The sequence below is a fragment of the Gekko japonicus genome, unplaced genomic scaffold (assembly GCF_001447785.1).
Source record: "Gekko japonicus isolate JY-2015 unplaced genomic scaffold, Gekko_japonicus_V1.1 scaffold494, whole genome shotgun sequence".
Lineage (NCBI taxonomy): Eukaryota > Metazoa > Chordata > Lepidosauria > Squamata > Gekkonidae > Gekko > Gekko japonicus.
The window spans coordinates 344,515-368,804 of NW_015171518.1; the positions used below are offsets into that span (position 1 = coordinate 344,515).

Genomic DNA, 24,290 nt, shown 5'->3' on the forward strand with positions numbered 1-24,290 from the left:
TGGAGAGGAGAGGAGAATGATGTAAACTGCTTTGGGTCCACTGGAGAGAAAGATGGGGTATAAATAAATTAAGTAAATAAAATAAATAATTGTGTGAAGAACTCTTGCTCAAGCAGCAGAACATTAATACCAACTTCCTTCTAAAACCTTAATCTCATCTCAATATCCCAGTAGCAATTAATTTTTCAAAAACCGGGGGGGGGGAATAATTAAACAATTTATGGCAGTAATAACTACAACAACCACTTAATAAAGCAAAGTAACATTTCTGTGCTAAATGTCCTATTGACATGGCCATGTTATGCTGACCCCATACATGTACACGCACACGTGCACTCACACAAAATAAGCTTAATGGCAATATTTGGAGATTTCTCTGAATCTGAAAGAGCTGCTGAATAAGGTTTCTCATCATTAAAAGCTGGCTTTCAATACTCTGAACACTTCCTTAATCAGAGATATGAGGCAGGACATTTTCTGGTGCTTTATCATTATTTCATGAAATCACAACTATGAATTGCCAGCACAAGTATTAGGAAAACTTGGCAATTTCAGAGTTGGAACTATATGTTTTGCAGTTATTATCCTTAGAAATTGTATGAGAGTATACAGGCTGACTTTAAGCAAACTTAAATTGCTGAACCAATACCGGTTGCAGAACTTCAAATTCAACAAAGTTATTGTTTTGTTTTGTATAATGTAAGTACAAAGTAGACAGCGAACAAACATTTTTAAAATCTTACCAGTGTGAAAAGTGGCCATGAACTGACTACTTATAGTCATCCAATTCAAATCACTAAGAGGCCTCTACAGTAAATCAACAGAGGTAGTTGTATAGGTGCTAATCTGTCAGGACTGGTTTTTGTTTAGCTGTTTAAGAAATAGCAGTGCTCTATAGGTGATCTTTTGGAACTGTTTCTATGGTATTGCAATTCCTCTCAATATTTTAGGATTAAATGGGATGATCATTCTAAATTAACAAACAAGTTAATTTCTCTTCCTTCAGCAGAATATTGCTGCAATACAATATTGTTTCACCAGAGGTAGTAATCATTATTACACTAGCTATTTGGGACAGAATCGGACTCCTCCTTCTACCTACATAGCTATTCTATTTGGACCTCTGGTGTTCCCAACACTGCTCACATGCCTTCAGCAACACTCAAGGTGGGAATATTGATGAAGAAGAACCAGGCAGTTCAAGTATTATTCCCTGGTATTCATCCCCACTTACCTGTCAGGCTGCTTCTAATACTAACCTGCCAAGCTTCTAAGACCCTGTCTTAGAAAGCAGCAAAGATCTTGTGGGAGAAAAACAACAAAAACCAAGAACCTGAGGTCTAAAGGAAGCACAAGTTGGTTTATCTCAAGCCAAATAAACTTTAGAACTTGGTTTCAAACTGACTAAATTGTTCAGAGTAGCTACAACTTACTCTTACAGGAACAAGTAAAGTGCATCCCTGGGGGACATATATGACAGAGGCAAAATTCCTTCCTCACACTGAATGCCTTAGCCTGTAGACTGAGGAGGTCCTACAACGGGATGGGTATCTCTATACAGAAAACAAACACGGTGTACTCCTCACCCAGCAGGGATGCTATAATGGGTAGCATTACTCCTTACCGACCATTTCCCATCTCAACAATGGGTATTTTACTAGTTCTAAGTAAAGAGTAGCAACATACTCCTCAGTGGGCTGCCTGATTCTTGCTCCTTTCCTAAACGTTTGAGACTGTACCACCCAAGAATATATGTGAGAGACTGTATATTAGAACTTGTTCCCCGAGTATAATATCCCTGCATGTGCAAAGAGAGCACATCAGGGTATGCTAGGCTGCTTCACATTCAGGTGATGTGGAATGGAGAAAAAGTGAGAGGAGGAAAGAATAGCAGGTGCCTTTCCACGTGCAAATGCTGGACTTTGTGGTACCCCAGCCCTTCAGCTACCGTATTAAATTTCATTGACTATGTGTAAAGAATACCCTGCGGCTATTTTGAGATTTGTTACGTGATTCAGAGTACACTTTCAGTTACAGAAGGGGAAAACTGGGAAAGTATCCAGAAAAATGCAGGGTACATCAGAACACTTCATACACTTCAGTTCCTCTTTTGAATAGAAAACAATCCACAGTCAAGAGCGGCTTTTTGGAATCCAGCAATCAGAGGCACAGAGGTAAAATATTTTTATTGTTTACATTTCATTTACACAGTATTTATTTAACTTACTAGATCGCTCTATTAATTTCCTGTCTTCAAGGTCATACGTGACCTTTTTCTGCCTCTTCTCGTTCTGATCTTTTTCACCTTCCTCTTCCCATTCAGAAACATCACTACTGCTTTCACAGCTAGTGCCACTACTGTCATTCTTCTTTAAGAACTGTGCACTCTCCGGCATTGAATAGAGGGGCTAGGGCAAAAAAGGAAAAACAAGTATTAAAAACCTCTCCCCCCACTTCAACTTAATCTATTTCATCCTGATTATTCTAACACAGTATGTTTTGTTGATCTCTGTATGATAACAAGTTGATTGTTAGAGCAAGTGGTTTTTAGGTGTATCTGGCTACCATCTTTATTAATATTACTGGGTTAGATCCAGTGTTTCAGTAATACTACTGGTGGGGACTGTCTCCAACACAGTGTTCTGTCACTGAAAGGGACATGCTCCAGCAGGGCACAGTTCTTTGTGACAGCAGAATAATCCTTTTGCTGATGGAACACTCCAACAACTGCATAACAAAAGTATTGGATCCGGCCCATGGGTATGTACGAATGCAGCCAATACTGAAGATGCTAATTGCATCAGCCATCTTACATTCCGGAGAACTGGGCTGTATACATTGAGTAGAAACTATACAGAACTACTTATTTTCTATTTATATCCCACTTTTCTCCCTGATTGGGGGCACAAAGCAGCTTTTCACATAGTTCCCCCCTCCACTTAATGCTCACAACTGCCACCATGTGAGGGTAGGTTAGGCTGAGAGATGGTGATGGTCCCGAGGTCACCTGGCAGGCTTCCACAGTTATGTGAGGGATTCGAGCCTTTTCCATCCCAGGCCCTAGTCCAACACACTAACCACTATACCACACTATGCGCTAAAAAAATCACCACACATCTTTCAATTGTTTCATCCATATTCTGCTCATTAAAATTATGTTCTGAAATAGGCATAACACACAATATTACAACACAGGTTCAGAAAAATCTAAAAACATACACACATAGGAATTAAGCCCTACACAACAGAAACAGGTCTGGGCCTGCTATGTTTCATTCTAATCCTGTATGCACATGGGACATTATACAGAGTAGGGGTCATTTATCTTTCACAATACAAGGGAAGAAAAAGCAAGAGACTGAGACAGAAAACAGCCACAGGAACAATAGGCGAGGTCAGGTAATTGTCCTCCCTCCCTCCATAAGGCAGACACAAAGCAGAACGTCAGAGTGAACAATTCTCTTGAAACAGATCGTTCATTGAAAGACTATAGCTACCCCCGCCCTCCCCTGACAAGATTGTTAATCTTTTTACCAAAAGATAGGTTATGTTTTTATACGCTTGCACTCCAGTGGCTCCTAAGTGGAAAGTAAGTTGCTCAATATATAGCGGCCAGTTTGTCTTCCTATCCCTGAGCAGCTGAGGATATAATGCCACAATGAACAGGACAGGAACATTTCATGAATTACCGGTGAAGCATGTGTTCCAAGTGGTACACAGCTAGTGTTCAGGAATGCACTTCCTTCACAGGTTAATTCCCTAATCATTCAAAGACTGCACCAAAACCTCCATATAGGGAAGCCCTCGGAGGATAAAGGAAGAAAGCCAGTGTGGCAAAGTGGTTAGGAGCAGGGGTCATTTGGGGGGGGATGCGGGGGGACGCCATCCCCCCGGGTGAGGTGCAGGAGGGCGGGGCCTGGAGCTCCCTGCTGGTGCCCGCTGGAGGTCGCCGCCGGCTGTGGGGAGGACACACTTCTGGTGATGTCAGGGTGTGTGGCATATGCTAATGAGTTATGCTAATGAGTCCCCCTAGCTCTTTTTCTACGAAATGACCCCTGGTTAGGAGTATCAGACTAAGATCTGGAGGAGCCACCAGACATGAAGCTCACTGGGTGACTTTGGACCAGTTATGACTTCTCAGCTTCTCCTACATCTCACAAGGCTGTTATGAACTAGAGGAGGGGAAGTCCTGAGCTTCTTAGAAGAGGGATAAAAAATGTAGTTATGTAGGAGGGGATAAAAAATGTGGTATGTAGATAAATAAGTAAAGTTTTCATTTCCTGGGGGGAGAAAGAGCTAATATGTTGTCTTGATGGGTACAATCACTTCTCATGGAAAAGAGCTTAAAAATTTAGACAACAAGTACATTTGGAAGTAACAGATTAATAATATGTGCATTTTCTGTCTCTTCCCATACCAACCCCTCCCTGATGCTCGGGAAACAGATAATTTGTAAATTGTGAGATGTAAAAATGTAAAAAGGTTGGGCAAAATGGAGGAGATTGGATTTCTTCTAGTTGTTTGTCAGAGTTGTCTTTAAGGAGTGGACAGTCACTCCACGCCAAATCATGCCAATGATTAACAAAAAGTGGCAGTTGAATGTTGCATCATAATCCCTGGATTTGCTGAAATTTTGCAGCATTACTGTATATGTTGAAGCACATCTACAGACAAAATGTTAAAATGTATATCACTGAAGCCAGACCACAGACAAAACTTTCAAGGTCACATGTCTCATAAACACATGCTCATTTGATGCTGCCATAGAATGAGAAGTACTTTACTTACATCAGCCATCAGTGCCTCATTTTGAAATGTATCAAAGTGCAGTGCATCAAAATTAATATAATAACTGATAGTGAAATACGCACAGGAGCATTTACATTTTCAGGATTTTTTGTGTCCAATATCTACTAAATGCTAGTGGATCCAATGCAGAGCTTGGTTATTTCTGTTCACTTACTAGTAATCAGTCCACCGAACACAATTTCATTGTGATATTTTTATGCACATTTGACATTCTGGGATGCAAATTTCCTCAAAAATCCCCTACTTCTGCCTCCTGACCCCAAATTGTATACAAGACACATAGGTGAGGGGCTTGAACAACCTCAGACAAGAGAGGCTTGGGCATATCTGTATTGCCACTTACCAACCCAGGAGGAGGCTTTGGGTTCGCAAGCCTATATCAGTTCAGTTCTCTTGAGAGTTGCCAATTACTATGCAAGGAAGGGGCAAGAGTTGACTGATGTCTGAATAAATCATGACTTTCCCAAAGAGCCTAGGATGACTCAGGATTTCTTCATCTCACAGCGTCATACCAGGTAAGTGAGAAATCACAGATTTCCCTAAATTTCAGTCACTGTGGCTCCAATTTGGACTGGGGCCCAGCAGGGAAAGGAGGTTTTATGCCACACTGGCAGTTTCACTAATCAATACTACTCTCTCCAGCGTCACACCATGAGACCCTTACAGGAAAGAAGATGAGCACCTCTCCTTTATCTTTAAAGAGCTAACAGTACTGCAAGGAAGAGCATTCCAATCTCTTGACATCTATCTGAGCCACTTAACAACTGTGCAGTATTGAGAGCTGTTTTTGCATTAACGCAAGAGCGTAAGCCATGTCCCGAATCCTGTCCCAGACCCTTAATCGTCCGATTGTATGAACTTTGCTCTACTGTCACACACTCACAATTGAGGAAGAAAATTAAAGTATCCAGTTAAAAAAAAAACTAACTTAAAACTTTGCCAAATTTTATTATCCAACTTGTCCCAGATTATTACATATTAAACCTGAATGATAAAATGTTATTAATTGCTTGACATTGCTTATTTGCTTTTCTAACCCCAGAAATATTTTTACATTGTTGTCTTTAAGACATATCCACTTGGGTGGGGTATATGTTTGTGTGTGTGTGTCTGCACATGCACATATACATACACGTAAATGTGCACCTATGTACTTTATTTTCTGTGGAAACCCAGTACCTAGAAGTACAATACAGTGAGCATATCTTAACTATGTTAAGTGCAATATGCCATCTAGAGGTCATACCTGGTCAGTTCAGAATTTCCAAAAAAAATCAAATTATAATAGGCACCTAGCAGTCTTTAGGCTTAGTAAAAGACAGATGAAATGAAACTGACTCTGCTCCTTTAACATGGTATTCCCAGGGCAGGGCATTCTTCTACCAGTCCCATCAAAAGCCACACCTTTTGATCTGCAGCTCTACACAGCAGCCTTGTTGTATAACCAAATTCTACTTATAGCCAGTTTTAGTATTTTTATTAAAAGAGGTACCAAAGCAGTCTCTGAAATACCTTCGGTCCACGTGGTTTAGGAGATTTTCCCATTAGCTTTTCATCATCCAGTTCACACTGTTCCAAAAGATCCAAGATGTCTTCTTCCTGAAAAGATAAGTCAGAAGATCAGCATGAAGGCAGAAGGCATGGGGAAACTATAGTAAAATAAACACAGCATTTACTCCTCAGCAGGGACTATTCTTCTTCAAGAGCCTAATTAAAGTAAACCTAAACCTTACTAGTAGTACATGCTTTCTCCCCCTACCATTCCTGATCATTCCCTACCAACTAACCTTAATCCTAAACTTTGCAGTCAATGCAAACAAGATAGAAGACAAAAATCTTTAATAAACATTTCTGTAAAAGGCCTTTTCCGGAAATGCTAGTTTTTAAATGTTTTCTCTAGTCTACTGGTAGCCACCAGAACTCACTGAGTCTGTATCCTCACACAGAGATGTAGGAGACATTTGCAAACTTGGTAATTATGCAACCAGATGAGATGCAAGAAGATAACCCCAGTCTTACTTGGCGGTCTCTCATCCAACAATAAATCAGAACTGACCCTGCTTAGCTTCTGAGATCTGACAAAATCAGGCTCCTTAATGTAGAAAAAAGTGGGGTATAAAAACCTACTCTTCTTCTTCTTCTTATCCAAGTCAGGGCTAAATAGTCCCTAACCAGTTTAGGTACACAAGGGTCACAATGGAACAAGGCAGACTGAGCCCAAGCAACCTTGCTTTCACTCACACCCTGGCGTTTTAACATTGCAAGGTGAATCATGAAAAATTCCACAATGATTTTATGAGAAGATGTTTATTAAAAGACTCCATAATGTCCGACGAAGCATCAAACTTGGTATCAATAGTTTACTCCGCTGGTACCTTCATCTTTTTCAGAGGGTTGTTCATTTCTCGCTGAAGTGAGGCTGCTCTTCCAGCAAGGAATGTCTGAAAGGCAATGGCTAACAAACCTTCGTATTTTTCAAGTAGCATCTTGTCATCAGGAGGATAAATTCGTCTACAATTTTTTTAAAAAAGCAGAAGAAACCCATTAAATATAAGCATGGGTTACAATCCAACAAAGGGCATCACCTGAGCGACTTACAACATTTAAATGAATTGGAGTCATACATACAAGAGCAGAGGTAATCACTATTACTGCTTCCTTTCATTTCAATGGGATGCTCACGTGAACACATGAAGCTGCCTTATACTGAATGAGACCCTGGGCCCATCAAAGTCAGTATTGTCTACTCAGACTGGCAGAGGATCTCCAGGGTCTCAGGCAGAGGTCCTTTTAACTGGAGATTCCAGGGATTGAACCTGGGACCTTCTGCAAGCCAAACAGATGCGCTACCACGGAGCCATGGCCCCTCCCCTTTCCCAATAGTCTATGCCCATGTTCAAACAGCAGATTTGTTTAATCTTCTGCATCATGTGTAACATATACTGCAAACATACTCATTCTAGTTAAAAGAAATGTATGTGTGCATGCACATGTGTGCTTTTTAACTGGGGCAAGTGTGGGGGAATGCCAACTATAAAAATCTAAATAGGGACACTGCCATCTATGGAAGTAAGATTTAGTGTTTGACTACTCACTGAAGTGTCAATTTCAGGTGTGCATGAGGCATGAAACATTAACAAAATACTATATTCATAACAGCCTGACTGCGGGGAGGGCGAGGTATAAATCGAATGAATAAAATAAAATAAATAATTCAGTCCATTCAATTGAGATGAAGCAACCTGCGATAGATAACCAGAACGTGGGTCTGTTTTTTGAGGTCTCCAATCCAAATTACTGAAACAATATCGTCTGTGTACAGCTGGAGAGGCCAGAGCAAGAGGTTTCAAACTCTACAGCAGGGATCTGCCATTCTGTTGCTTACAAAATATAATATGTACAATGATGCTTATGCATAAGAAAACTATTAATACTCATATGCTAAGGAACTCCTGTGCATCTATCACAGAACACCTTGTACTGCTAAGGATTCTGAACATGTTTTAGGGTGCACTGCCAACTCATACACAGTCCTGGCTTTGCTAGTTGGGAATTTCAGTATCTTATATGAACTGACAAGGTAACTCAGACACACACAACCCTGCACTGCAGTTGTATATCACAGGGCCTGATCAACAGTGGCAGGCAAGCTATTTGTTAAGAAAGCCTGGATGCCATTACTTAATCTCTGACTGAGGAATTTCCAACAAACTGTCGAGTAAACCCAAAGTTCCCTGAAACAAAGTTTGAAACCAGGGCAGAAAAGGCTGGCTCATGCCATTTAAGCAAACTGATTCCTAAATTAGCTGGTATTGTTGCCAGCATTCTCAGCACTGAACCTGGGGTGGTCTTTCCCGAGAGAGAGACACCCCAAAACAACCGCTGAACCTCCACAAGCAGTGCCCTATGAAGCCAGGCTTGGTTTAAAACAGTGGCTTTTTGCTGGGAGGCTAAGAGAACCACATCTTGGCTGAGAAAACTCAGGCCAAAGAATTCTTCAGGCTGGCTGCACGGCCAAGCATTCCCCACGCAAGCAATCCCCCCCCCACTCTTCTCTCCTGTCAGCTTAGTCCAAAAAGGACTAAGAAAGGGCAAGTTCCTGCCCTTGCCTTAGGCATCTTCTGCTGACCGAATGGCTAGTCTTTTGACTGTCAAATGTACAGGCAGGCAGAGACAAAAGCCTCTGGTCTGTGCTATTGTCATGAATTAATATCATAATTCCCCAATCTTTTATTAAATAATAGAGCAATTTGGCTGACAGTATCACTTCTATGTTATACTAATTAATGTCATCACTCATCACCAACCTGTGCACAAACAGGATTTAAGTACAATGTCATTATTGCTTACAGTGAAGGGGCATCAGTGGCCTATTTTGGACAGAAAAGGCAGACTCATAGTTACCTGTAATTTCCCATGTGTCTGTTTTCATGTTGTTCTTTGGAGATCTGCCTGCGTACTTGTGCAAGTCTCTCTTTCTAGAAATCAAGAACATTTAAGAAGCAATAGAACACATCTCTTGTGAAATGAAAGAAATTGGGCTTTCCCTAATTTTTTGTTCTGTTTTGTTTTAAATACCAGTTCCTCTCTCCTCCTTTCCAGTGAGCGGCGCTGTTTCTCCCAGTCAGATGACACGGGTGACAGCCTTTTCATGGAGCCATGGCCATAAAGTCTCCTCTGGGCTTCTGCTTTTTGCTGGGCCAAATTTTTCCTTTTGTCACTTGTCCTGGAATGAATATTATAGTTACGCAGACATGATTAAAGTCTGGAAGACAATAACGTATCCACACTTCACATAACCACTTATATCATGTCAATGTACTGCTGAATAATCCCATGATAACATTTGCAGAGATACTAGGAGAAAAGGGGCAATCACTTACTGGTCCTCCAACCAAATAATATATATTATCTTCAAGTGCTGCAATTAAGGCTATGTTTGGTTCACCCTGCTCTTCCTCTTCCATTTTAATGCAGCACAGGCATCTTCCTACCAGCCCTTGACAGGCCAAGAAAAAAAAAATTCTGGCCATTATCCCATGAAATGATCAAGAGCTAGCAGGAGTAGGAGCCCACCTAATGTAATATTAAGAATTCACACACTACAGAGTACCCAGGTTGGGTCTGGGGTCCACATCCTTTTTGAAGTCAGATGTGAGTTGTGAGTTCCCCTCAATTGACACATGTGCGGTATCCAGATTCGATTAGGACCAGATCAAGCATGGACAAGGGGCTTCATGGCGTTCCTCTCATTCCATCCTCCGGACCTAAAACTGCCCTGCAGGGTGCTACTTGGTCTATTGGGGAAACCCACATCTTACCTGGGATACATAGGGGTTCCCCTAACAGGGAAAAAGAAAAGGGAAAAAAGGTCTTCTAAAATGATCACAAAATGAAACTCTGTTGTGTAGTTCCACCCTGAGAACCAGAGATTAGCAGCATGACTGACTGACTGGAATTTGCCACCTGAAGAGACTGTTCTATAGTAAGGCTGGCCTTGGGCTGTCTAGAGCTCCAAGGATTTAACTAAACCAGGACTTATCCTGCTTTCTAATGTGTTCTCTGACAAGGTAATGACATTAACAGCTTTGCAGTGCAAGTATTTGAGCAGAACCTAAACAGTCAAAAGAGTTTAACACAAATGTTGTTTTCGGCAAAGCATTTTCAATTACTTTGAAACATTAAAATATAGTTTTTCCCTATTCATAACTAAAGAAACAAAAAAAAATCAGTCAGATAAATTTACCTTATATTGAGCAGCTTTAATGCATTCAGCAGAACACCTTTTTTCACATCATAGTCAATTTTTTGATCAGTACCAAAGCTTGGGGCTCGATTAATCTGAAGAAATCCAGAAGACAGCACAGCACAGCTTCAGGAATGTTTCGTCCACTGGGTAAAAAGCTGGGAAACATTCTCTCTCTCTCACACACACACACACACAATATTTGGACCAGATTTCAGAAACTAAAGTGGCAATTGTATCCCCATATGTACACACATTCTGCCATGTGCTAATTCTAACCACCCGTGCATTGCCTACTGATCATATGTAAAATGCCCAAAAATACTGGCATTATCAAATGCATTCACATTGCAATTTTTTTCTTTTATAACTAGAATATTAATAAAGTATCTCAGCAGGAGAGCATGTGGGGTAATCCAGTGACAGTGGATTCTCCTCCCTAAATGAATATAACAACAATCCAAAATATGATTGCACACTGACTATAATAAAGCATGAACCAAACAGGAACATTTATGTAAAATATTATTATGCTAGTGTGCTTTCAATGTACATAAAGAAATTGTTTTGCTGCCAAGAAAGAAGTAATTGTAAACAAAACTGTTGATTTAAGGAGATTTAACTTCCTCTATAAAGTAAAATTTTTGTATTACAAAAAAGTACTAAAAGGAAAACCCAGATACTGTCCATGCACTCTGTGAAAGCCCCCCCTATACTTTCCAGCTTCCTCATGTAATAGCTACAAAGTATAAAAAGCAACCACAAATAAAACTTTGCATTAGGAACAAACTGAGTATTCAAGAACTTCCATGGAGTTCATGCTGGAGCCCATACTCAGTGAACTGAACCCACTGAGTATCGTTTAGATCCACAGGAAGGTTCAAACACCAGTGAGGATAACCACTATTTAGTGGGCCATGAAACTGTGAGGCATTTATATGGTCAAAGGAGCTGATTTCCACTGAATCCTAGCTCAGGCCTGTAACACCAGTTTCCTTCATTAGTGCCAGCAGCATGTCACCCAGCCACACTGAGGAATATATGCTAGAGGAACAAAAAAAAAAAAAAAAGGACAATAGTTTCTGATATTGTTTTAAAAAATATATTCCCAGAATGTCTAGGTTCATGTTACCCCAAAGCCCTGAGCCTGAGTTCAAACCAGAAATGAAACAAGACAGCGATAACAGTGGTCTGATGGCACGTGATACAGCAACTGTGCTGAAACTAAGCAGGTCTGGGTCTGGGTGGTACCTGGATGGAAGATCACTCAGGAACCCTAGGGACACTGCTTTGAGTTCCATGATGGGAGAAAAGCAAGGTATGATAAATAATCATTGGAAGTGAGAGAAGTTGGATTCGTGCCATTGCATTGGGAGAGTTTAGCACTTTCTGAGACACCATTTTCTCAATGTAAAGGGTGCAAGGGGGGGGAAATCCATCAAGCACTCCAATCAGATTTGCCAATATTCACAGTTAAAAAACAGAGGAGACTGGATTACATATTCTTTCCATTATGCTTAGTTTGGTCCTCTTGTCAGAAAGTGATAGATTAATTTTATATGATTTCTTCTACTGTCTAATGTACAGGCACCAGGGTGTGAACTCAAAGCACACAACCTTCTGGGCAGCTTCTCTTTCCTGGGTACTATCCTGTAACAAGAGCTAAGCTACTCCACTCCAAATTGGCTAAGGTTCATTGACTTCCAAGTAGGGGTGTGCAAAAAAACTCCGGTATTACCCAATATTCCCAAATCTCAGTACCAGTATGGCATTTGGATTTGGAAATATTCAGGATTGCCAAATTTTTCCAACTCTGTTATACCCCATGGGGACCATTATAGTAAATGGTTCCCATAGACTATAATGGAGAATCGATCCAGGGGTATCTAGGGCTCTAGGGGGCCTATTTTTTCAGGTAGAGGCACCGAATTTGCAGCATAGCTGCTGGTGCCTCTCCTCAAAAACCCGTTTTAAAAAGATTGGACCAGGGGGTCCAATTCTATGGGCCCCAGCAGAAGCTGCCCCCATCCTCCATTGTTTCCAATGGAGGAGGGAAAGGCATTTAAAGGGATCACGGTCCCTTTAAACACCTCCAAGTAGTAAGTTCACCCAGAAGGCATTTAAAGGGACTGCAAGCCCTTTAAACGTCTTCAGAGTTCACTCGAGATTGTGTGGCTTGGAGAAGGGATTTAAAAGGACCGCAATCCTTTTAAATGCCCTTTAAGTTCGGCTCTCTGGTAGTCCCTTGTCCATTTTGGATAGCTGAAATGTAGCCCCAATTTAAAATCAGCTAAAAAAATACCCAAGAAATACCAGTGAGGTATTTCATGGTTATTTTTCCGACTCAGTTTATGCTGAATGCTCACCCCTAATTCCAAGTCTCTTGTTGCCTTTGCAGGACAAAGTCTACTGCTCCTTGAATTGCTGGAATTCGGTTTCCTCAACCCAAGATGTGTTAACTTACACTTGTTCCTCTCATATTTCCAATCGAATGTTTCTGCTTCTCATTCAGCTTCATTTGGAGTTTCTTTTCCTTTTCCTTCTCTGGCCATCCTCTCCAGGACATCCCATGGACTCTCCCCTACCTACTTACAACCTCCTGTCCTGACTCATCATTACTTTTAGCTTCCTCTAGTTCTTCATCCACACTAGGATTCTGAACCAACTGTCTCTCCAACCCAGTCCCGTACTGGCCATTCATGACTTAAGGAAACGTGATTTCCCTCATAAATCAATATTTCAAACAGCTACTTCTACCATCTGATGCAAAGTTCAGTACCACCCCAGCCCTTTTTAAAATTGCTTGGAATTTGACAGTATTTGGCAGGCGATGACTGTCTGGAAAAGGCAAGGATTGCTATGCAGATGTGTCTTCAGATCTATTCAACAGACACCCACAGAAAATGTATATCTCTATGCACAAATGTATCTATTAATGTACTCAACAGAAAGTGATGGTTTTCTCATCTAAAAACTACATAGGAGAAACAAGTCTGACCAGAACAGACTTCTCAGTTTAAAATAAGAACTTTCAACTTCTTTCCACTAGATGGTGCAATGGGGGCTAATTTAAAATTAGATACCAGCCTATTAGAAATGTGAGGGCTCTTGTGCTTGTAGTTTCAGAAACAATTGGTCACACAAGTGTAGTGCCAGCTTGATATAGTGGTTAAGAGCGGAAGACTCTAAATTGGAGAACTGGGTTTGATTCCCTACTCCTCCACATGAATTCAGCTGGGTGATCTTGGGTCAGAGTCAAGGTTCTCTCAGAACTCTCTCAGCCCCACCTACCACACAAGGGTGTCTGTTGTGGGGAGAGGAAGGGAAGGCGATTGTAAGCCGCTCCAAGATTCCTCTGGGTAGTGAAGAGCAGGATATAAAACCAACTCTTCTTCTTCTACAAGTGTAAGTCAGGAGAAGAGGGTGGTGTTTCTGCTTTGTTTTTAAGTTATGCAACACTAAAATGGCAGCTAACTATTATTCTGCACCATAGAGCATTTTTCATACCCGCTAAGAGAGAGACAACTTCCAACTACTTGCTGTTTCCCTATGAGCAAGCGCAGGATTGCACACACAGAGCACTACAGTCCCTACACCTAATTCCAAACTACTTTAGAAATGGTCCTGAGCTCCACACTAATCTGAGAGCATCCCCTCCTTAATGTCTAAAAGTTATCATAGTACAAGCCTTGGAGATCGATTTAAATCCCTAGTACACTGAGGAGCTCATGAGGTGCCCTTAAATCACTACCCCTTAATCCATTCTGCCTCACAGGACAAACTACTCTGATCTCTTCTGAGAAAGAACAGACCACAGATGACATAAAATAGAAACATGCCAAATTAGGACATTGCTTGGAATTCTATAAAAGCCTCTAAGAATGGCTAAATTAAAAATCCCCTTTGCTTTGTGGTCTGCTAAAAATCAAACATCAGAGGGAACAGCACCACACAGTGGTGGACAACAGGGCAGCTACGAATGCCAGTAGGCCATGGTCCTTTCACAGTTTGATTTATCATATGTCATTTAAGTTTGGCTGTTTTATGAGCATTATAGAAGGTGAACATGAAGCTCCTAGTTCAAATAATCAGTTCACTAGAAGAACTCATGGCAAGCCCATCTTTCAGGGTCAAACTGCACCAAATACATGTTGCTGAGGGTTTGCAAATGCTGAATAATTCTGGGTAACCCCCCAAAAGGCAAGAGGGTAACAGGGCTCCCCCACAGTTGCTAATGTACAAACAGGCTTTCAGAAGTACACTGCCTCTGAAAACTGAGGTTCTATCTAGCATTCTTTCAGCCTTTGTAAAGCATATGAACGAGCTATTGGATCCAAATATTATCCAGTTCTGAACAACCTCTGAATTTCCCCCTTCACTCTATTACACAGTCTGAATATTCATTTTACTTAATGTTCCTTTCATGGTTTTCAAATTTATTTTTAAAACAACTTACCTCTAAGAGCCATGGCTTGAGTTTTCTATCCAACAGAATATCAAACCCCAGAACTTCAAAGCAAACACTGTCACTTCCTGGAGACTGTCCTGGTCTACACATTCGGTAAGCGTGAAGGACATGTGGCTCTGCTACTATGAGTGTCTTCACCACCAGTTCCTGGGGAGGGGGAGGGGTACGCAGAACAGCAAGGATAACAGAATGACACCTTTATTTTTGAGATCACAGAAAGTAACAGTCAAGTGTAGAAACTGGACTGATCCAACTGAATTTAGAAAATCTAACAAACAGCTGATTTCATTCTAAATCACAACAGCCTAAAAAGTAATTTCAAGTTTTACTGACTGCCAACAAAGTGTTATTTTGCTCAGGGCATTTATGAGTTGCCTGGAACAATCCGATGCTGGGTCCATTTCCCACCTTCAAGACATGAAATAATTAATTCCCCCAAAGCATGACAGAACTTCCTGTGTTCATGACAAAACACCAGTGTAGTGTAGGATCTGGGAGACCCAGGCCTGAATCCCCACTCTGTCACAGAAGCTTGTTGGGTGACCTTGGACTAGTCACATGCACTCAGCCTAAGCAACCTCACAGGGTTGTTGTGAGGAAGGGAAGATTTAAGCCACTTTCGGTCCCTGGCTGGGGAGAAAGGTGGGATATTATGAATAAATAAATGAAAATATAAAGCAGCATGAGGTTTGCCCTGCATAAAGTCTAGCAAATTTAAGAACTCACATGCTTTGGCATGAAAACCCGGATTAGTTTCCAGATCAAGTTGAGAGGAGAAGGGTACTTTCAATATGCTAACATACAAATAAACACGGCTATTTTGTATTAGTTGTCTCTTACTGAAATATCATTCCAGAATTTGGAAACATCAAGTTGATTTGTTTGTAGAAACTCAGTAAACCACTTTATAGAGCGCTTACTGCCTTTGTCTTCAGTTTCATCCCGATCAAAACGTTCATTATGCTTATTTACAGAGTAATTGGTCAAGTGCATATACAGCTGGCTCTAAACATAAGAGACAGAAAAGAGGCCGTAATCAATAGAAAATGGAGAGAAATTTTTAGGTGACATTCTAAAATTGAAGGCAGGGGAACATTTGAGCAGCACCAACAAAACAGACCAGATCTCTATACTTCATCATTTTTACTTCATGGCTACTAAACAGTAATTTATTTAATAGTCCATTATCAAGGATATCAACAGCAAAAACCTATGGGTAGATGAGAGAAGAATAATGCAAACAGCATTCTTGCCCTAATCCAGCAAAGGTTAATATACTGGAAGTCAAACTCACATGAACGGAGCCCAGCTGTCTGCTTCAAGTAAGTATCTTGCCAGATTAAGATATATATACATTGTTGTAACACATATTGCACCAAAGATGTGTGCGCATAGCAAACAAAACAGAGTGGTTAAATTTCATAATTGCAGAAGTTTTTATACCCATACTTTCTGTCTTTTTCTTCTTTCCCCCCCCCCAAAGAACGTCTGGCAAATTCAAACAATGTATATTTTTTGCTAATTTGCAGCAGAAATGAAAATCTCATCTCCCTAGTGCATGGGAAAGCCAATATTTATCTGCATAAATTCTTTGTTTATAAAACAGAGATTAGAATAATCTGTATGTTTGTTTTGCAGGTGCATGAGCTGTCCAGAACACATATACCTTTTGTAATCTAACAATATAAAAATTGCCTGTCCTGGCTCATGTTGAAGATCCACCTAGTCTACTTAATTCCCACAAGTGCATAAGCCTCATTGAAATCAGGAGCACAGTGTGCGAAGAGAGAGTGCTTAAATATTCCCCCTGCACTAGGGGTATGCAAAAAAATTTCATTTTTTTTCCAATTCGGGTCTATTGGACCTGAAAAATACTGGTATTCCTAAATATTCCCGAATACCAATATTGGTTTTGTATTGGGATTTGGATAAATATTTGGGAAACCTGAATTTATTAGGCTCCATTATACCCTATGGAACTGTCCCCATAGGGTATAATGAAGAAGAGATTTAAATTTTAAATGCTTTCTGAGTTCACTCACCAAGTTGTGCCAAACTCAGAAGGCATTTAAAGAAACCATGGTCTCTTTAAATGCCTTCTAGCTGAATAATATTGGCTTTTATTTGGGTGCAGCTACTTTGGTAGCCTCTGATCTGTATTCTTTGGTAGATCTCTGATCTGTATTCGGCTGAATAAATACCTGAAAAATACTGATATGGTATTTTGGGAGTATTTATCTGGCTCGATATATACCGAGTGCACATCCCTGCCCTGCACCATTTCTCAGTTAGAAATGGGCTCAGGGGCTGCTATTAGTCAGGAGGAGAAACATACTTATATTCTCATGGCTGTATGTATACTTTTTCAACAGGGCAAAAAGCAACTCCTTGGAACCATTTCAGGTCAGGAAAATGGTGCAGCGGGAGATGCTTAAGTCACTTATCTCCAAGCACCATGGTCCTGCTCTCAACTGGGTTTCTGTGGTGCTTGGGAATTAAGCCCACCATGGACCTACCAGCACATGCGTGATCAAAGGTCTGCACAGCAGCCATGAGGACTTCAACATGTCAACCAGCCCTAAGTCATGAACAACATTTTTAGGCTTAAACATCGGATATGGAGAAGTTCCAGCCCACAAGTATGATCTCACTCATTAAAATCATTTTAATGTCACTGGTTTGTGGTTGGAACCACTTAGTTTCATTCATTTATTCATGTAACATGATTCCATGGATTAAGCATACAAAAATGGAAACAGATCTGTATATTGTATTCTGTTTTTATGGGATTCTAGAAAGCAGCTGATGGAGGTGAGTCTGTACATCTGAATTGCATATTTAGAGGTCCACTCCTTATATGGGCCATCTTTAAAAATGTGGTTTTTTATTATTATTAATCTGAACCACATCAAGAGAAGGTTATAGCTGTTGACATGCATCACAGGCTTCAATACAGGGCAAAGGGGAAACTAGAATAGGGAGAAGGGAAAACTAGAATACAACTAGAGCTGGAGACAACTGGAACTACAATTGCTTACAGTTATTTTTGCACAAAGCTTCATACCTTTTACCTCAATTCAACAGGACTCAAATACAAAGGCAGACGGTAGCCAAGCCAAAGCAATTTACCTTGAGACAGAGAGGCTCATTTTACTTCCCTACCATTAAAAAGACTCACTAGTTACTAAGAAATTCAGTGCTGTGCTATGCAGCATTTCGTTTGAAACAGACACTCACTTACCAGATTTGAGTCACTTGGAGTATGATACTTCTCTGTACCCATTCTCACTAGTCCATCATGATATAAAAATATTTTTAATGGATCACAGGAGGTTACCAAAATGTACACTCTTAAATCAAACTTGTAACCTTCGATAAGAAAGGGCTTTTCAAGGTATTCCTGGACTATCAGGTGTTCTTGAGAATGCAGCTTTTCTCCATTTCTTATAAGAGAGATCCTGGTTTGAAGGGGGGGGAAAGACACACCACCACAAAAAGTAAATTAAAACTGAAACTTGAGCTACCCCTTTGGAAATATATTTTCAGTTCTAACTAGCCATTTCACCAGGACCTTGTCAATGCAGATGTTTACATTTGCAATTCGCTTCAAGACCAAACTCCATGTTACTTTCTGCACATGTTTGCTATAGCGACTATGGCTGCAAGTTCTTAATGGCAACTCCATTTAGATGCAGCACAGAGACCTGAAGGAGAGAGGTTCCTACTCCTCCACATTGTTTTTCAGAGTCTGAATAGTCCTAAAGACCATTATTTGCCCCATTGGGGGCTGCCTACTAGACCATGTAACATATTAACTATCATGACCCCTGTGCAGTGAACTGCACTTTCACCAACATAGGCCCTTACGGACACTTTTAGCTCACACTGTTTTCTCTAACATATCCAGCTGCTCTGCTGCCAAAACCATTAATTATGTTTTCATATTTACCCAAACCAATGCTGCCTATACACCTCTTAAGGCTTTCCTTAATGAAATGAACAATGACTTCACCATTATATTTCAGCAAAAAATTTTTTATTATTTATAAACTTTTTGTAAATTATATTAACTATGTTATATATTCTTAATAAGATATGGCCAACATGGTGCAGTGGTTAAGAGTGTCAGATTAGGATCTGGGAGACCTAGGTTCAAATTAGGGTTGCTAGCCCCTCCAGCGAAGGCAGGGTCCCCCACCCCTGGCCCCTCCCCCACTGTCGATCAGCTGGCCAGTGGGGGGACTTACCAGGAGAAAGAGGAAGGCCCAGGCTACATTGCACAGGAAGCGACACCATCATGCCAGTGACATGTGGGCGATGCTCTGGTATTTGGGCAAAAACTCTATGGTAGAAGCCATTTTTACCACAGAGTTTTAAATACCAGAGTGACATTGCAGTGTGATGACATCACTTCTGTGTGATGCTGGTGATGTGGCCCAGGCCTTCCTCTTTCTCCTGGGAAGTCCCCTCATCCCCCACCAGTTGCCAGGAGGGGACTGGCAACCTTAGTTCAAATGCCCACACTGCCATGGAAGCTTGCTGGGTGACCCTGGACCAGTCATATACTCTCAGTCTAACCTAAGTCATGGAGTTGAAGTGAGGATAAAATGAAGAAGGGGAGAATATTGTGAGACACTTTGGCTCCCCAGTGGAGAGAAAAGTGGAGCATAAATGGACAAATAAGATAAAACTTTAACAAATTAACAAGGTCTAAGATATAACGCTATTCGCGCGAGATAAAACCAAACCAGTCCACTATTTGGAGATGAGTTTTTCCTAAGCCTTTTACATTATATGAACAGCATATGGTACTTTGTTGGTTGCCTTTCAACAGAAAAACACTATACACAAAGTGACAGTTATAAAAAGAAAATAAAAACATAAACACAAGACTAATTAACACAAAAATAGTCTTTTTTAATGTTGCACATACCCATGCCCCATGGCACCATTTGCTGGCTTGACTATGAAGGTTTTCTGTCTGCGCTTTCTCTTGAGTTCTTTTACATAGTTTTGGAATTGTGTATATTCTGCTGGGAAGATCCATGTCCGGGGAATAAAGCTATATTCCTGAGGCTGAGATTTGATCATTCTGAAAAACAAGAGAAGCACGAATATAATATTTTTCTTCTTTACATTAAATCCTGCTCTGTTTCAATGTTGAACACGATCACACTGATCCTCTGAATGCCCCATAGGAGCCAGTGCCATTACCTTGAAAAGGGTGTACACCAAAGTCAATATAATATTTATTTATTTATTTATTTATATTTATACCCTGCCCTCCCCGCAAGCGGGCTCAGGGCGGCTTACAACAAGGCACAAAGTGCATACAATATAAAATAGGTAAAACAGTTAAAATTCAATTTAATCAGGATGAAAGGGTAGAAAGATCCCAAATGTCTTGCATACCAGAAGGGGAGGGCTAGCCCTCCGGCGGTATCGTTCTATAGTGGAGCGGTGGTGGTAGTGGCAGTGGCGGCTCCTACTCGAAAGCCTGGCAGAAGAGCTCCGTCTTACAGGCCCTGCGGAACTGCAAAAGGTCCCGCAGGGCCCCGATCTCCGGGAGCTCATTCCACCAGATAGGAGCCACCACTGAAAAGGACCTGGCCCTCATTGCCGCAAGCCTGGCCTCCTTGGGGCCCGGGGTCACCAACCAGTGTTGTGACCCAGACCGAAATGCTCTTTGGGGCATATGTGGGGAAATGCAGTCCCTCAGGTATGTCGGACCCTGGCCATGTAGGGCTATAAAGGTAAGCACCAGCACTTTGAAGCGAATCTGGTATGCTATAGGCAGCCAGTGCAGCACTTTCAGTACAGGTCGAATGTGCTCCCACCTAGGGGCGCCCACCAACAGCCTGGCTGCAGCATTCTGCACCAGCTGCAGCTTCCGGATTTGCGACAAAGGCAGCCCCATGTAGAGAGCGTTACAGTAGTCTAGCCTCGAGGAGACCGTCGCATGGATAGCTAGGTCATTGCAGTCAAGGAAAGGAACCAACTGCCTTACCAGCCGAAGATGATAAAAGGCCGATCTGGCAGTGGCTGCCACCTGGGCCTCCATCGTTAAGGTGGGGTCCAGGAGCACTCCCAGACTCCTAACCTCCAAAGCTGGCACCAAAGGTGCCCCGTCGAAGGTTGGAAGCGGGAACCCCAACCCCGATCCGGTCCGACTCAAGCACAAGACCTCCGTCTTCGCCGGGTTTAATTTCAGCCTGCTCAGACTGAGCCACCCAGCCACGGCTTGTAAAGCCTGGTGCAGATCTTCTGGGTTGGAGTTCGACTAGCCGCCCAACATCAAATAGAGCTGGGTGTCATCTGCATATTGATGACACCCCAGCCTAAACCTTTGGGCAATCTGGGTGAGGGGGCACAAACAATTAATGTACATAAAGAGCACATATCTCACACAATAACAGAACTACCACAAAGCAAGAGGAAAATGTGGATAAATGTTTTGTATTAATATCTGCATCTGCAGACTCATCTGAAACCTTCAATACAACATGTTTAGTATAAACACTTTTTTCCCATGGGAACCATAAGGAACAGAATTTTCACATGTACTATCATATTGTTAACCCATTTCCACTGGGGTTTTTTTATCCTTTCGGGGGTGTGGGACAAATCCTACAAATATGTTTATCATTCATTCAATTCATTGAAACTGTCAGGTGTAATCCAGCTCCCTTATGCACCCAGTATTTGGGGCATTAAAATAAATGTTCATATAGAGAAACATTATTAACTACAATGGTATATAGAACTCCTACTGCTTCTAAATGTTCATTTTGGTTACAGAAGTTGCATCTGCAGAGGCAGGATTGGTTCCAAGAACATCATGCTCTTGGTACAATAGATAGCCTGTTACAAAACCCACTAGCTTACTATTTAACAGAAACTTCAGAAAGTACAATAGTCATTGTAGTTTTTTACTGTGTTCAAGAATCCTGTAGCCCAAAAATAGCTACACTGCATTTGGTATATTGGAATTAAGGCACTATACATACCCACAGTACACACAAACACAAACCTTATAATAGGAAAAATCCTGGGAGACTCTTAGGCTCATGTGCCTAAATCGTGAATGTGCTCAAATTAGTATGTACCAAAGTACACTAAGAGATTATACTACACCCACATTTGTTTCACATTTCAGAGAAGATGACTCTCACAGACCAAGTGTTAAGAGAATGCTTTTGTAAAGAGAATGGTGTTGTAGTTTTGTCTGTGTATATACTACACTTATTTCACCATTCTCAATTGTGTAATCTAGCTTTATTGTAGTGTTTATTGTATGCAAGACTGCATGCAGTACACCAGCATGGTGTAGTGGTTAAAGTGCTAGACTAGGGTCCGGGAGACCCAGGTTTGAATCTCCACTCTGCCACGGAAGCCTGCTGGGTGACCTTGAATTAATCACACACACATTCAGTCTAACCTTCCTCACAGGATTGGTGTGAGTCTAGAATGGAGAAGAATAAAAGGGGCATAAATGAAGTACAGTAAATAAAATATCTGATGCAGGTCTTTATTACATGGTTTGTCATTCTGTAATCCACCCTGTGTCTCAGCAATGTCTTGCTCAGTAATCCTTAAAATGAAAGCTGCATGCAGATGTCAAAAACAATCAGAGTTTGTTCATGATGCGCATGAACCTGGTTAATTACAAGGGTAATATGCTTCCCCCTTCCTCCCCACACCAAGACTGACACCCTTATTCTAACTCTGGTTAGCCATGAAATCCATGAGCAGGCGTAATGGTTTTATCTTAGCAAAGAACTCCAGTTACTGGGAAAGAAACAAACCTCAGTTAGTGATGGCTGACTGCTTTTGGTGTAGTAGTTAAGTGTGCGGACTCTAATCTGGGAGAACTGGGTTTGATTCCCCACTCCTCCACTTGCACCTGCTGATGTGACCTTGGGTCAGTCACAAGCTCTGGCACAGCTGTCCTTGAAAAAGAGCAGTTTGTGTCAGAGTTCTCTCAGCCCCACCCACCTCACAGGGTGTCTGTTGTGGGGAGGGGAAGGGAAAGGAGTTTGTAAGCCACTCTGAGACTCCAAGTGAAGGGCGGGGTATAAATCCAATCTCTTCTTCTTCTTCTTTTGGTGTTGTGACTAAGGGTGTGCACCGAGAACAAATCAGTTATAATTTCTTATCTGGGATGGGGGGGGGACCTTTACCATGATTGCTGGTTTCCAGGTAGGACATTACCGGTTCGGGATTCAAATCCTTGTGTTTTATTTTTGTTTCGGGTTTTGAAATTTTGGCACCATTGTTTTCAATGAGGTGCCCATTTGAAAGTCTGGGATAGGGTTTTTTTAAAAAACAAAGTGGCACCAAATTTATGCAGAACACAGTGCTTCCTCCAATCTAGAGACCCCCTATGTTTCAAACTGAATGGACAACAGGGTTTTATTTTACAGATTCCCGAAGCACGTGCCTTTTGGCACAGGGGTACTTCCCTCCACTGAATCCTGAGGAGAAGGAGAAGACGACAACGACGATGACTTCACTCGAAGTCTCAGAGCGGTTTACAGTCTCCTTCCCTTCCTCTCACCACAACAGACACCCTATGATGTAGGTGGGGCTGAGTGAGAGAACTGTCCTTGAGAGAACAGCTTTGAGAGAACTGTGACTGAACCAAGGTCACCCAGCTGGCTGCATGTGGAGGAGTGGGGATTTATTATAGCTTTGGAAAAAGTGCAGAAAAGGGCAACTCGAATGATAAAAGGGTTGGAATACTTTCCCTATGAGGAAAGGTTAAAGCGCTTAGAGCTCTTTAGCTTCGAGAAAAGACGACTGAGGGGTGACATGATTGAGGTTTATAAGATTATGCATGGGAAAGAGCAGGTAGAGAAAGAGGTACTTTTCTCCCTTTCTCACAATACAAGAACTTGTGGGCACTCCATGAAATTGCTGAGCGGTCGGGTTAGAACGGATAGGAGGAAGTACTTCTTCACCCAAAGAGTGATTAACACTTGGAATTCACTGCCACAAGAGGTGGTGGCGGCTACAAGCATGGACGGCTTCAAAAGGGAATTAGATAAGCACAAGGGGCGGACCCGCGATACTCGCTGGGGGGGAGGCAGAGGAGGAAGCAGCAGGAGGAGGTAAGTACCCCCCCATCCTGCCGGTTCCCCCTGTCTCCTCCACCCCCCCTTGATCTCCCTCCCATTGCCTCCCCCCCCGGCTCCTCGCTGCTCTTCCTCCCCCCCATCCCGGCACCGAGGGCCGAGCAGCTTTCCACTCGGCCCTCTCTACTCTTTC

General features: G+C 41.7%; 1 protein-coding gene across 1 annotated transcript in view; it reads right to left on the minus strand.

The window, feature by feature from the left end:
- The window catches only part of TTLL7 (tubulin tyrosine ligase like 7), a 67,791-nt gene that overhangs the window by 33,589 nt on the left and 9,912 nt on the right, over nucleotides 1-24,290 (minus strand). The window contains exons 5-14 of the mRNA XM_015419389.1: nucleotides 19,957-20,115; nucleotides 18,265-18,481; nucleotides 15,864-16,028; nucleotides 15,012-15,170; nucleotides 10,556-10,650; nucleotides 9,388-9,535; nucleotides 9,214-9,287; nucleotides 7,185-7,320; nucleotides 6,322-6,408; nucleotides 2,228-2,408 (exon numbers count right to left, since the gene is read on the minus strand). Coding sequence (XP_015274875.1) covers nucleotides 2,228-2,408; nucleotides 6,322-6,408; nucleotides 7,185-7,320; nucleotides 9,214-9,287; nucleotides 9,388-9,535; nucleotides 10,556-10,650; nucleotides 15,012-15,170; nucleotides 15,864-16,028; nucleotides 18,265-18,481; nucleotides 19,957-20,115 — 1,421 coding nt within the window. The remainder of the gene's footprint in view (nucleotides 1-2,227; nucleotides 2,409-6,321; nucleotides 6,409-7,184; nucleotides 7,321-9,213; nucleotides 9,288-9,387; nucleotides 9,536-10,555; nucleotides 10,651-15,011; nucleotides 15,171-15,863; nucleotides 16,029-18,264; nucleotides 18,482-19,956; nucleotides 20,116-24,290) is intronic.